At 44.1% G+C, this 15,353-nt stretch overlaps 1 protein-coding gene across 1 annotated transcript; it reads left to right on the plus strand.

Moving 5' to 3' along the window:
• Positions 1-427: 427 nt before the first annotated feature.
• On the plus strand, positions 428-14,399 carry LOC138796445 (vomeronasal type-2 receptor 26-like). The gene is made up of 2 exons (XM_069976049.1): positions 428-527; positions 13,498-14,399. Exons 1-2 carry the CDS (start codon positions 428-430, stop codon positions 14,397-14,399), a joined length of 1,002 nt encoding a protein of 333 aa, XP_069832150.1.
• Positions 14,400-15,353: the final 954 nt, after the last annotated feature.

The following is a 15,353-nucleotide window of genomic DNA, read 5'->3' on the forward strand; positions in this document are numbered from 1 at the left end:
ATACAGGATGCCAGGGGGACTGAGTGACCCCATTATACAGGATGCCAGGGAGGCTGAGTGACCCCATTATACAGAAACCCAAGGAAGCTGAGTGACCCCAATATACAGGATGCTAGGGAAGCTGAGTGGCCCCATTATACAGGATGCCAGGGAGGCTGAGTGACCCCATTATACACAATGCTAGGGAGGCCACCTGGCAGCACCACTGTACCCCGAACATGGCGGCAACGCACCCCGTGAGCAGGCTGGTGGGACGGACACGGCCTACCCAAACTACAGCCCCCGGAAGACCGCTACCTGGGAGCGAAAGCCCCCCGGGAACCGCAGGAGCTCCCCGCACCCTCCAGGGATCTCAACCCTAGGCTTATCCGGCTGCTGTCCGTAGACAGGCTTCTGCCTCCAGGGAGCCCCACTACCTGCACTCGCGATGGGGGACCTGCAGCCAAAGGTATGGAGGTATGCCGATCTTCACCCAGGATGGGCTCTTCTGAGGCAGGACAGGAAACCTGAACTGAAGGTGTGGAGAGGTGTGTCAACTTTTATCTTCTCAGGTTTCCTGTCATGCGGTGGGAGGTCCTCTCAAGGGGTGCTGTCATAGGGCGTCTGGGTAAAATGAATTTTTATCATGAAAAAGCAGTTTGAAGCTCTCCCCCCTGTCTTCATGGTTTTCCTATGGAGAGAGAAAGTAAAAGCAGCAAAACAGGACAACAAAGCTTTAATTTACATTCACATCCCTTTGACAGGCACCATGGACCTCTCTGACCACTAATTAGGGCTCTGTAAAGCTCCCCCACTGAGCAATCCTTTGTTCTCAGCTCTCTGCTGCCTGCTAATCTCCCTCCTTCCCCCTCGCCACTCCCCTCTTCATAGACCAGAGAGGATCCGACTGATGAAAAAACAGTCGAGATTTCCTGATTCTGAGGAGTGGATGGCAGAAGGGAGAGGAGGGGTGGGACCTGGGAAAAGGCTTTTTACATGCAGATAATGGCAGATTTGGCTAATAAACCCAATTACAAAGTTTCTTAAAATCGTCTGGACTATTGATTTCTGCAAAAAAAAAAAAAAAAATTCACGACAGTGACACTTTAAGGATATGAAATAAAGATTCAGAACTACTTTACCTTATGAAGCTGTGGAGCTTCTACATTTTTTCCATTCATATTTACCAGGAAGGCCCGGAGATAGCCACCTGCTCTACGACTACTGGGGACCACCTATTACAATGAAAGAGCACACAGTGAGCTGGACTTTTTGTATCTATTTCTGCTATGCTTGTGTACCGATATCCCTCCCCTCTGTGACATGCCTCCTGCAGAATCAAGTCTGCCCATGTCACGAGGGGAGGGGATATCGGTACACTGGGCCGCTGGACCCACCAACCAGGAAATATAAAACGAAAAAATTCTTGTGAAGTAGTACAGTGGTACAAGGGAACTCCAAACCTAGAAAGGAATGAAATTAATAAATTGATGATAAACTTGACCACAAGGTTTGTGGATTTAAAGGATTTTATTAATGTTTTTGAGAAAGTCTTGTAAGAATTCCAAGAGAACACAGGGGTGAACTTCCTACTGATCTTGAATTTTGGCTGGGAAAAGGTTGAGTGTTGGGCTTAAAATGTTACTGTCATTTCTACAAAGCTTTAGTTGCATCGGGTGTCTGCTGCAATCCTGAGTTATAGCCAGGTAAACCGTGGGCCTGGACACTCTGCCCCTAGCTGCCCAATCCACCTAATTACTGGATATGGGCCCCAGTGTGCTCTATGGAGACCATTCCTATAGTCAGATCAGTCAGAGCAGGGCCAGCTGGGGAGTGGATTGCAGTGCCACACGCTTCATCCAACTATAACTACTTTTCACTTGTAGGCAAAACATTTCTATTTATATAAATTTATACAGATCACCCCACAGTTCTACAGGGCATCAGCCCCTACTGACTGTGTGTCCTGTGCTCCTTCTCTGTTCTTCTGCTTCTGTGTCCCCAGTGCTGGTGCCAAACTCTTTGCTTCAACTCTTCCATTCCTCCTACATGTGCAAGTCTGCTGTTTCCAATGTCCTAAAGGGCCAGGCCAATAGAACTACTTCTCAATATTCACTATACACGGGCTTCATTAGGGATCCTAATAGATGCCGTCTCTTGGCATTGACATGGTTACCTTCTGTCGGCTGCCCAGCCTGATCTTCTTGGAACTTCATACATAATTAACTCCCAGAACATCATGAACATAATGTTGCAGTTGATCTGAGTACAGTGCGGTCGGCACCGCAACACAAGATCTCAGCACGGCCACTGAACGGCCACAGCAGATCCAATGTGGTACTCCTTTGCCTGATCTGACTGAATACATATGTTCTTTCAAGCGGGTCCACATTTTACACTTCATTTTCGTCACAAAGAAAAAATTACATGGACAAATTATTGGGTAAAGTACTGTACTTTGACGAATAATCAAGTCATCATTAACGCAATCCATACCATTCAATTTTATATAGTCTTTGCCAAGCAGTTGTTCACAATAACCGCACCGTCTGCATTTCTTAATGCCTTGGGGCAATGCCTGACGGATCCAAGTGTGATCGTTCCTCTCCGCAGGATATGACCTGTGGAGCTATTCTTCAATGGTTTCATTCGGAATTAGAGATGAACGAACCTGGAGCATGCTCGAGTCCATCTGAGCCTGAGCGTTCGGCATTTGATTAGCTGGGGCTGCTTAAGTTAGATAAAGCTCTAAGGCTATGTGGAAAACATGGATATAGTCATTGGCTGTATCCATGTTTTCCAGACAACCTTAGAGTTTTATCCAACTTAAGCAGCCCCAGCTAAACAAATGCCGAACGCTCAGGCTCGGATGAACTCGAGCATGCTTGAGGTTTGCTCATCTCTATTTGGAATGTTATTAGTGGTTTTCTAGCTGTTTTAGTACTCAGATCAAGGTCTTCTTCTAATAGTTTGCAATGTTCTTTTAATAGCATTAGAAATGGTTTGATATGGGGTGTTACATAGGACTTGTTGCCTACTTTTACTGGCTGCCCATTGGAAATGGGTGGACAGTTAACTCGCTGCAGTCTTACCTGGATAGTGATCGTGTGCCGAGAGGCCTTAGAATTTACAAGATTCCGGTACAGTTCTTAGACAGCCTGGCAAACTGCTGGTCTTCTCCATGCGAAAAACTTGATGACCCTAATACTGTCCCAGAACAGAAGCAAATATGAAATAATTACTACAGACCTTTGCCATGAACTTCATATGAGACTGACTGAAGATCAAGCTCGAGCTTTCTTCACGAAATTTGATAAAACTCATTTCTCTTCAAACAAAAATTCAAGTGATAAGTTTATAAGAGACAAAGTGACTATGATTCAGGTCACATATTAGACTGAATCTAAAATGCAGAAAGTCCATCAAGACGCACCAAAAAAACAAATCTGAATATTGGACTAAAGATTCAGATTCAAGTCTGTCCAATGAATCCTTGACCTTCATTGAGCTTCAGCCAGTGGCGTAGCTACCATAGAGGCAGGGAAGGCGGTTGCTATGGGGCCCGTAGAGGGAAAGGGCCCAGGGAAGATAAGAGCCTCCTCTGTACTTTTGCTTAACCCCTTATTTACTGCAGTGTGTAAGTGACCCAGTGTTCTCTAACATGCTGCGAAACAAAAAAAGGGTTAATACATAAGACAATTAGCTCTCTGTCTGACTACTCTGATAACCTCTGTTCTCTGAGTTCCTGCAGAGGTCAGGAGTTATCAATGCAGAAGTAGCAAAGGAGAGAGCTAATTGTCTTCTGTATTAACCCTTTTTTTGTGTTGCAGCATGTAAGAGAACACTTGGGTCACTTACACACTGCAGTAAAAAAAAAAGGGTTAGGCAAAAGGTAGTCTGCTCGTGCACCTATGTATATAACCATAGGATTCTGCTTATATATATATATATATATATATATATTAGTGTGTAGGGAAGGGGGGCCCCATACCGTTTTTTTTGCTATGGGGCCCCGTGAATCATAGCTACGCCCCTGGCTTCAGCTAGACACCAACAAGGACAATCCAATGTTCAAAACAACCCTTTAGGAGACACATCAGATGGGGTGGCAAGAGGAAGGGGAAGAGATATGAAAGGAAAGAAGAGGAAGCAAGTAACCTGTCGTTAAGTGACATATCAGTTAACATTGGAAATTGACCTGAATAAAGCGATTGGCAAGATTAACGTCAATAAATTTATTTCTGTTAATAAAAATGTGTCCGGAAGCAAACCAGCCCCAGCACCTAGGTTCTTTATTGGCCCATGGGGCTTCCAAGTTGTGAGTTACTTTGACATTACTGAATATGTACGTATATTGGCAGAATGAAGGAGATGCGAAAGTGAGTGCATTTGAGAATAGAAGTGAGATGGAACCGATTGCACAGGGGGCAATCAGTTGTCTTTTTCAACCCAAGCAGTGCCAGGCAGCGAGATAGATTTATTCCAGAAGGCAGTAATGTAAGAAGTGAAAGTGTTGATACATCCAAAAGTGATACCTAATCTGTCCTGGAAAGAGAGGAGGGCGCTCACCTGCTGGAAAGCATGTCCAGATCTTACAGTGAGACTGGTGGACATAGGAATAACCACAGTGGTGATGTCAACAGCATATTATAAGGAGAAGCAACAAGACACCTTAAAAACTCAGCAGTGTACACTATGCTCAAGAAAGATCCTACGATAAAGATCAAAGAGCAATTATGTAGCAATTATTGCTACAGGAGCCATTCATTCCAAGCTAGCTGATAAATTGTTTCCAGAATGTCCCCATAAGCCTAAATGGTACTGCTTTCCTAAAGTTCACAAATCGCTGAGCCGGCTACCGGGGTGTCCTATTATCTCGGCAGTCGGCTCAGTGACCAAAGGCCTGTCTCAAGACCTGGACTGGTCCCTCCTCCCCCTGGGCCCTGGACAGCTTCCACTGGAAGGACTCTTATTCCCTGGCAACGGGGGATGTGGAGAGCCTCTATACCCACATCCCCCATGATGCAGCTGTAGAGGCGGTTGAGCTCAGGGGCACAGAAAACCCCCCAGTGTTTTTAGAGATTTTGCTCAAGAAGCACTCCTCTTTATTCTCACAAATAATGCCTTCACCTTTCATGGCCTCCTGCATGTACACAAATTTGTTCTTGGCCTAACTAGTCTATTTTCAGCTCCTATAATTTTTATTCGACATACACTAAAATGTACTTAAGGTACATAGATGATTTGTTTATAGAGTGGAAGGGGTCAGAGGATCTGTTCCATAATTTAGTCGAATACCTCAACACCACCAATCAAGCAAATATGCTGTTTACCTATAAATTTGGTTCTTTAAAGACTTCGGTCTGTGGAAAACCCACATCCTGCACCGCTTTATTGCATTGTTCCCACCCCAGCTTTGTTACAGATGCCATACTATTTGGTCAAATGGTGAGACTATGGAGGACAAACTCTACCAATGAAGGCTTTATATGACAGGCCAGAGGATGTCAATATCCCCAACAAGTAAATAAAAACTGTTTTCAAATGGCAGCCAGTAAAAGTAGGGAACAAGTGCTATATAACACTCCATATAAGAAAAACAAACAATCCACAAATTCTGACAGATTCACCATTGCTTTTCAAAACTCTCCCCTGAAACAAAGTCTCTCTAATGCTATTAAAAGTTATTGGAAACTATTAGAAACTGACTTATCTGAGTACTAAAGCAACCAGAAAACCACTATCCTCCATACCACGGCCACTGCTGCTTCTGTGGTGACCCCCAGTGTGGAGGTACGGTCGGTCACTTGCTAGACGGTGAGGTGTGACGCCAGCACTATGGTGGTTGGCCGAGATGTAGCCAAGCCCAAAGATATTATCTTGTGACGCCAGTGCTGTTTGGGCACACAGGTATGACGGCACACCTACTTTTAGTTTAGAGGGCCGGTTACACCTTGTTCCCCTGTGGTCAGTGACCTGCCGGGATGTTGCAGGGTCCCTTGGGCTATGATCACGGTGGTCCGGAGGGGAGTAGTGACCCACCTGGACTATTGGTACTGCCACCCACAGAAAGGGGAAATGTCCCAAGGAGTGTGTCTCTTTATAAGTAAAATCCGAGAAGACTTCCGTGCAGCAGAATATACAGTTATGCCTTGATAAAATACTTTCAGACTTAGTAGTACACTTGGTAGTTCAGGATCCAGATCTGTAGTGAGAGTGTAGCATAGTAGAGTCGTGCTGACTGGGTTGCATGCTGAAAGGTAGTAAGAAGAATCAGAGGAGCAGAGAGAAGGATGTTGTGAGAGTCCCAACCCAAGTAGTACTGTGCCCTGTCGGGATGTTGGAGATAGAAGGAAAAGAATACTGAATACTTGTATGAGTGAATACGTGTGCCGTGCATCGACTCTTGTCAGAATGAACCACCTATTTCCCTACCAGTGTCGGGAGACCCATCCTAGAGGGTGACACAAGCCCCAGACCTTGTTACCTCTGATGAGCGGACTGCTGAGGGTTTTCTGCTGACAACCATGCTGCGAGATAGAGTTCATAGGCTTCTAGCAACTTTGCTCTATCCGGATAAATTCCTAGCTTTGGCTTTATGGATACTGTCCTGCACTATGACTATCCTTGTCCACGGCATGGGTTGAGATGATCTCTGACTTGTCCTCTCTAGAAAAGGGTTTAACACTGCATAGTGCTAAGTAGAGTCACTTGAGAAGAAGCTGGAAGGTATGTCTTGTCCCTACAAAGTCCAACCATCACAAGACCGCAGTCATGTCCTGTCATGTGTCCTCTCTGTACAAGAACTTGACTGACTAAGACTAAGAGCTATGCAGAAAAAACACCTCCTCTCCGTAGATGGGGAGTTGACGGACGCAGGTCCAAGGGCGAAGCAAGGCAAATTCAAGATGAAAAAGGTTTATTAAAATACTTTTGCCGGTTGACACTTGACAAAGAAACCAGCGTTGTGTCGCCTTTTAAGTATTTTAATAAACCTTTTTCATCTTGAATTTGCCTTGCTTCACCCTTGGACCTGCGCCCGTCAACTCCCCATCTACGGAGAGGAGGTGTTTTTTCTGCATTGCCATAGATCCTTATTGGACCTATTGGGGGAGAGGCTGCGGTTCAGTTACACGCTAATCCGAGTGTTGTGCCTCTCTCTGCACAACCTCCACAGGTGAGAGTTCTTTTGTTATACTCACACCGATTGTACCGTCCGATCTGTGCTATGGAGCGCTGCTCTGCTTTTTTGTATAACACTGAGCTACACTTCTACCCATGTGACTTCCTATCTCCAGCATATATAAGGTGTGCTGTGAGTGGGTGAGGAGTAGAGATGAGCGAACATCGAGCATGCTTGAGTTTATCCGAACCTGAGCGTTCGGCATTTGATCAACTGAGGCTGCTGAAGTTGGATAAAGCTCTAATGTGGTCTGAAAAACATGATACAGCCAATGACTATATCCATGTTTTCCACATAGCCTTAGGGCTTTATCCAACTTCAGCAGCCCCCGCTAATCAAATGCCAAACGCTCGGGTTCGGATGGACTCTACAGGTTCGCTCATCTCTAGTGAGGAGTTTGCATGCAAAAGTAAAGAGGGATAGGATAAGAGAAGAGAAGAAAGAACTCTCATTGGTCTTCAGATCCATGTTATACAGGGAAAAAAAATGTAACCTATTAGTAACTACAGCTGTTCAATACTCAGACATGAACAATACTGACATCTAGTGGAAGAATATAAAATAACTTCAAAATACTCCAGCATCACTTAGGCTGACGAAAGAACCTTTTGGACAGGTGCGTGAAACACAAAAAGAAAAGAAAAAGAACGACCGTGGTGGGACACAACACCCATACTACTACCCTTAGCAGTACATCTCCACTGCTCTCTGCCATCTTCCATTTTGCTGCCATTGCTGAAACAAGCTACTACAAGACCTAGACAGCTGCATTTGTAGAAGTATACGTTTCTCCATCTTGTTCTATGCTATTAAACCTGGTAAAAGATTTTCTATGTCACAAATACTAGTGGGAAGCAACAATTTAATGTATATATTTCTTCCCTAGATGCCAATAGGTTTATGTTCTAAAGTTTGTTCTCCAGGAACTCGACAATCTCCAAAAGAAAGCTATCACACCTGCTGCCATGACTGTATTCCGTGTCCAGAGGGGCATATAACTAATGTATCTGGTAAATATCTTCAATACATAACATATATGATGCACATGTGCCACGTGGGAGATCTGTGTCATATAGAGCGCTGGTTTACTGTATCTGCTTGCTGCCATAGTCACACAAAGTGTCCTAGGTAACAGCAGAAGATGCCCTATTGGGCCCTTCCACCCTAACTATGCAAGCTTGTACCTCTACACACTCAAAAACACTGAAAATGCGTGCAACAACTAGCTGTAAACCCAATCCAGATAAGCAAATCACTAAACGCATTTATAAATAGTCATAAAAATTAAGCTCTTGGCATACCATTTGCAAATAGTGTGTACCATCCCACCACGGTAAAGTGGCCTCATACACGGGATGGAACCTACAGTCATGGCCAAAAGTTTTGAGAATGATACAAATATTATTTTTACAAAGTCTACTGCTTCAGTTTTTAAAATGGCAATTTGCATATACTCCAGAATGTTATAGAGTAATCAGGTTAACAGTAATTACTTGCAAAGTCAATATTTGCCTAGAAAATAAACTATATCCCCCAAAACACATTTCAACATCATTGCATCCCTGCCTTAAAAGGACCAGCTAACATTGTTTTAGTGATTGCTCCATTAACACAGGTGGGGGTGTTGATGAGGACAGGGCTGGAGATCAATCTGTCATGATTAAGTAAGAATGACTCCACTGGACACTTTAAAAGAAGGCTGGTGCTTGGCATCATTGTTTCTCTTCTGTTAACCATGGTTATCTGTAAAGAAACACGTACAGTCATCACTGCACTGCACAAAAATTGCCTAACAGGGAAGAGTATCGCAGCTAGATAGATTGCACCTCAGTCAGCAGATCATGTAAAAATATAATATTTGTGTCATTCTCAAAACTTTTGGCTATGACTGTACACTAACTATGGCCCCTCCTGGGCTAATAATAAGCCTATACTAGGGGTATGCAGGATCAGAGTATAGGCTTATTATTAGAGCAAGTTAAAAAGAGACCATCATCCCTGCTCCTGTTTCTATAGTGGCAAAAAAAAAAAAATGAAAGACTAACTCCTCCACTCCAACAACAGGATTCTGGGTGCAGGTCCAGGTAGCCAAGAATTGATAGTGAATATAAAATAATTGAATAAAACATCTGATACAAGACAACGCGTTTCAAGACCATTCCGGTCTTTTTCTCAAGTGTCATTGACACCGAGAGGATCAAACGTGAGTGGCTGCGGTTCTTTTATGTGCTTTTTGTGAGAGTTGTGCCTTATACTTGCACAACCCACTAAGGTAAGAGTTCCATATATACCTTCTCCTTATTTCTTTTGTCTGGATTACGCTATGGAATTCTGTCTCTCATTCTATTTGTAACATAAAGAAAAAAAAAAAAACGTAACATAGAGTGCCATGGAAAGTATGTAAAGGAGTTGGTTTTTACGCTGTTCGCCCTGGGGTAAAACTGACTTGTTATACATGTTAGTACGATTACAACGATATGTAACTTTCATTTTATTTGATGGCTTTTAAAAATATACGCTAAATATATATTAGTATACGCTCTGGCCGAGATCCCATGTGGCGCCGCAAAGAATTGACATGTCAGTTCACACAATGAATCAAGCGTCTCCGGCCGCTTGCTTCATTATGTGCTATGAGAGTTCTGATGCGGGCGCGCGCTGATGCCCCTGCATCAGAACACTGCAGCCAAAACTGCAGTACCAACCGGGATGATCTTTGCCGTTGTGTGAACATAGCCTAAAACCTTTAAAAAAATATATATGTTCCTCAAAGCGATATCAAACATGTTTATTTATTTTTAGTTATAAAATGGGGAAAGGGGCGTGATTCTGACTTTTATTAGGGGAGGGGATTTTTTATTAATAAAAAACAATTATTTTTTTAAACACATACTAGAAGTGTCCCTGGGGTTAGGGTTATCCCCCCCCCTGGGGTTAGGGTTATTCCCCCCTGGGGTTAGGGTTATTTCCCCTTGGGTTAGGGTTATTTCCCCTGGGGTTAGGGTTATTCCTCCTGGGGGAATTCTAGTATTCCTACACTGATCTCTCACTGAGATCTATGCAGAATAGATATATAGATATACTGGCATAGATCCATGAGATCTGTGCTCTATTGTTCTTGACTGCTGCAGCCAAAAGTAAGAGACTGCAGAGCCGGGATCAGCGCCATTACGGCGCAGACCCCGGCCCGGATGAGACTAGACCACCAATGAAGGGGGACAGCAAGCATTTAGATGCATCTGTCAACTTAATTAGAGGGCACGACAGTGCCCGCTAATACCTGCAGTCCCGGGCTGCATATGGCACCAGGAATCGTGGCAGAGCGACACCAGGACGTACAGTAACGTTCTAGTGCAGCTAGAGGTTAATGCACAGTTACGGACAACAGGAAGCGGAGACAACGCCTCCTCCACTAAGGTATTCAAAATTCAAAATGGAAGTCATTTTGAAAAATGATTATTGTACACATTGCCTCCAGATGGCCGTTGTTCACATTTCCAGTTTTAGCAACACCAATAGTGTTTCATTTTTTTTGTAAGTATTCTTCTTTAACTCCTTAAAGGAGAAGTCCGGCAATGTGAAAAAATGTTCAACCTGCAGGGACAGGGGGTGTATAACAAACTATCCCAACTCACCTCGTGCCTCTCCAGCATTGGATTGCCACTCTGGGACCCATCAGGCTTCAGGATCTCCTGCAGATCCGAAGTCACGACCCAGTTGATGGTTTGACAGTGACTGAGGTAGGATGCCTCTGCAGTCAATGATTGGATAAGCATGCAGTCTATCAGCCATGATCAGTATGTTTTCCCAAGTTGTGACATCATCAGAACTCATGGCTTCCAAAATGCCTTCCAGCGGAGGTCCTGGAGCCTTCATGCAGCACATTGCAGGCACGGGGAAAGATAATGATTGATTATTCGGTTTTCCCCTGCCACCTGTGAGATTTTTCAACTGGCCGGACTCCTTTAAGGACCAATGATGTCCCGATACGCCATTAAAGGGTCTATCAAGTGTTAGAAAAACATGGCCACTTTCTTCCAGGGACAGCACCAACATAACAAAATGATGGAAAAATAGAAATAGGGCTCTTAGAAGGTGAGGAGCAAAGAACAAAACCCCCAAAATTTTCCTGATCCTTAGGGCTGTCTGTCCTTAGGGTTTGAAAAAGTGTCTTTTTGTTTTCTAATATTTGTAGAAGGCAGTCTTGAAGGGGCTAAGCAAATCCTTTTGCAACAATATTCAAAACCTGAAGACTGGTAATATTTACTCCCCAGGTCAGACTGCTCACCCTGTCCCAACTCCCCACCCCAGAGTGGTCACCCTGCACCCTGCTCACCACTGATTGTCCTCTTTGTCCCCTTTCCTAATAGTGCACTTGTGTCTTCCTTCTGCATAGTGCAGACTCTAAAGGACCTGTGTTGACATCATAGTCACATGTTAAGGTCCTCCAGAATTTACAGTAACCTAACGGTCTCCTGACTGCAATTTGTGATTGTGCACAAACCATGGCAGAACTGCTGCAGGGAGACAGTACATCACAGAAAGTATATGGGGGCATGGGTTCTGCAGGAGCATGGGGGCCACAGGCAACCACCCAAAATGAACCTATTATAATTTGACACTGATTTGTCTTTAGTTGTGGGCACAATCATCCTATTGTAGACATTTCTCAACTTATATGATCAATACTACACCATCTTATATACAGTGGGGAAAAAAAGTATTTAGTCAGTCACCAATAGTGCAAGTTCTCCCACTTAAAAAGATGAGAGGCGTCTGTAATTTACATCATAGGTAGACCTCAACTATGAGAGACAAAATGAGAAAACAAATCCTGAAAATCACATTGTCTAATTTTGTAAGAATTTATTTGCAAATTATGGTGGAAAAATAAGTATTTGGTCACCTACAAGCAATCAAGATTTCTGGCTCTCACAGACCTGTAGCTTCTTCTTTAAGAGTCTCCTCTTTCCTCCACTCATTACCTGTAGTAATGGCACCTGTTTAAACTTGTTATCAGAATAAAAAGACACCTGTGCACACCCTCAAACAGTCAGACTCCAAACTCCACTATGGTGAAGACCAAAGAGCTGTCAAAGGACACCAGAAACAAAATTGTAGCCCTGCACCAGGCTGGGAAGACTGAATCTACAATATGCAACCAGCTTGGAGTGAAGAAATCAACAGTGGGAGCAATAATTAGAAAATAGAAGACATACAAGACCACCGATAATCTCCCTCGATCTGGGGCTCCACGCAAAATCTCACCCCGTGGGGTCAAAATGATCACAAGAACAGTGAGCAAAAATCCCAGAACCACGCGGGGGGACCTAGTGAATTAACTGCAGGGAGCTGGGACCAATGTAACAAAGCCTACCATCAGTAACACACTACGCCGCCAGGGACTCAGATCCTGCAGTGCCAGACGTGTCCCACTGCTTAAGACAGTACATGTCCGGGCCTGTCTGAAGTTTGCTAGAGGGCATTTGGATGATCCAGAAGAGTATTGGGAGAATGTCCTATGGTCTGATGAAACCAAAGTGGAACTGTTTGGTAGAAACACAACTTGTCGTGTTTGGAGGAAAAAGAATACTGAGTTGCATCCATCAAACACCATACCTACTGTAAAGCATGGGTGTGGAAACATCATGCTTTGGGGCTGTTTCTCTGCAAAGGGGCCAGGACGACTGATCCGGGTACATGAAAGAATGAATGGGGCCATGTATCGTGAGATTTTGAGTGCAAGCCTCCTTCCATCAGCAAGGCATTGAAGATGAAACGTGGCTGGGTCTTTCAACATGACAATGATCCAAAGCACACCGCCAGGGCAACGAAGGAGTGGCTTGGTAAGAAGCATTTCAAGGTCCTGGAGTGGCCTAGCCAGTCTCCAGATCTCAACCCTATAGAAAACCTTTGAAGGGAGTTGAAAGTCCGTGTTGCCAAGCGACAGCCCCAAAACATCACTGCTCTAGAGGAGATCTGCATGGAGGAATGGGCCAACATACCAACAACAGTGTGTGCCAACCTTGTGAAGACTTACAGAAAACGTTTGACCTCTGTCATTGCCAACAAAGGATATAGAACAAAGTATTGAGATGAAATTTTTTTACTGACCAAATACTTATTTTCCACCATAATTTGCAAAAAAATTCTTACAAAATCAGACAATGTGATTTTCTGGATTTGTTTTCTCATAGCTGAGGTCTACATATGGTGTCAATTACAGACGCCTCTCATCTTTTTAAGTGGTGGAACTTGCACTATTGGTGACTGACTAAATACTTTTTTTCCCCACTGTAATGATCCTGTAATTTCATGTTACTTTTTACTTCCAGGTAGTGAAAATTGCCACAAGTGTCCTGATGACCAATGGCCGAATAAGGGAAAAGATGAATGTTTTTCAAAAACAATAGAGTTTCTATCCTATGATGAGGACACAATGGCTGCCGTGTTCTCCTCCATATCTGGACTATTTCTTATCATAACCGTCTCTGTATCCGGGATCTTCATCTCATTCCTGGACTCTCCGATAGTAAAAGCCAATAATCGCAGCATCAGCTTCATTCTTCTTCTCTCCCTGAAGCTGAGTTTATTCTGTGTCTTCCTGTTCATTGGTCGCCCAGATGATATAACCTGCATGCTACGACAAATCTCCACCGGAGTCACCTTCACTGTTGCCGTGTCTTCCATCCTGGCCAAGACCATTATGGTTTCCATCGCTTTCAAAGCCACCAGACCTGGAAGCTCCTGGAGGAAATGGATGGGGGTAAAGCTGCCCAATTCTGTAGTATTGATCTGCTCCTCTCTTCAGCTCCTGAATGGAGTTATTTGGTTGGGGGTTTCTCCTCCATCTCAGGAGCAGGACATGGACTCTTATCCTGGAAAGATCATCATTCAGTGTAATGAAGGTTCTGTTGGGGCATTTTATTTCATGTTGGGGTATTTGGGGTTTCTGGCAGCGGTGAGTTTTGTTCTGGCCTTTATGGTGAGGACATTACCTGATATCTATAATGAAGCCAAGTACATCACCTTCAGCATGCTGGTGTTCTGCAGTGTGTGGATCTGCGCCATCCCAGCCTATCTGAGCAGTAAGGGGAAGAACATGGTCATGGTGGAGATATTTGCTATATTGGCTTCAGAGATTGGGATTCTGAGCTGTATATTCTTCCCGAAATGCTACAATATTATTATGAGGCCGGAGATGAACAGTAGGAGGCAGTTCCTGGAGAAGCAATAATCCATGGACTGATAATACTTAGTACATTGGTAATAACAGGGATTGTCCATCTTATACTGTACAAATAAATATGCAAAAAATAAATAAATGAATGCATCATAAAAAGGCAAATCCCTAATTTAGTTATATATAATGTCTCAATGTTGCTTATTGCAGTATCTAGAAGGCTGGGGAGAATTGTAAAAACTAAAATATAAGAAAAGTGAATGAGCTACATAAGGATCAGCAATGATGGTCCTCTTGGATGATAAACTCAGGTAATGGTTAGTAGGTTAGGGGTCTTTTTTTCATGATGGGTTGTAGCAATGGCGCTGCTGCCCCTCATTAACCCCTTAAACCCTGCCGATCACAATATGTACGTGTCAGATCGAGATCCACACAGTATGATTGTTTGGGTCCTGATTATTTTTCCTGACTGTCAGATGTCTTATACTTATCTTTGTGCAGTCTGATCCCCGATAGAGGAGTATTCCCCCTAGCTTGACTTGGTTGGCAAGTTTTTCTAAAAGCAGGTCTAAATCCAAAATGGCACCAGCCAGACAACTACATTTCCCATCATGCAGTGCTTCTTCCTTATTGATCCATTTGTACCCACCCACTTCTGCAGTGCACAGAAAACACTGCAACAGGACTGTGTGTGGGGTCCACAGAGTGATTATGGGGATGGCGTGCAACAGCTGTGCTGTCAGAAAGACCTGAGACAGGGCAGCAGTGGTCCGTGGTGTGTGTGTGTGTGTGTGGGGGGGGGGTGTCGGCAGGAGGGACCTGTGTTGTCAGAGAGACTGGAGACATAGCAGCACTGTCAGAGAGACCGTAGACCAGGGAGAATGGTCTCTCTGACAGTGCTGCTGTTTCTCTCTGTGACAGCAGATCACCCCCGAAGCTTGGTCTGTCAGTGGGGGGGGGGGGGGGGTTCTACCAGTGGAGTCACAGGGCATAAAAATAGTTGGGGGG

Source organism: Dendropsophus ebraccatus, chromosome 7, assembly GCF_027789765.1.
Source record: "Dendropsophus ebraccatus isolate aDenEbr1 chromosome 7, aDenEbr1.pat, whole genome shotgun sequence".
NCBI classification, from domain to species: domain Eukaryota; kingdom Metazoa; phylum Chordata; class Amphibia; order Anura; family Hylidae; genus Dendropsophus; species Dendropsophus ebraccatus.

Excerpts from the sequence above, each read along its gene's own strand:
- LOC138796445 (XM_069976049.1), top strand. The coding sequence starts at position 428 with ATGGGGGACCTGCAGCCAAAGGTATGGAGGTATGCCGATCTTCACCCA. Across the intron at positions 528-13,497 it reads TGAACTGAAGGTGTGGAGAG|GTAGTGAAAATTGCCACAAG; the intron begins GTGTGTCAACTT and ends TTTTACTTCCAG.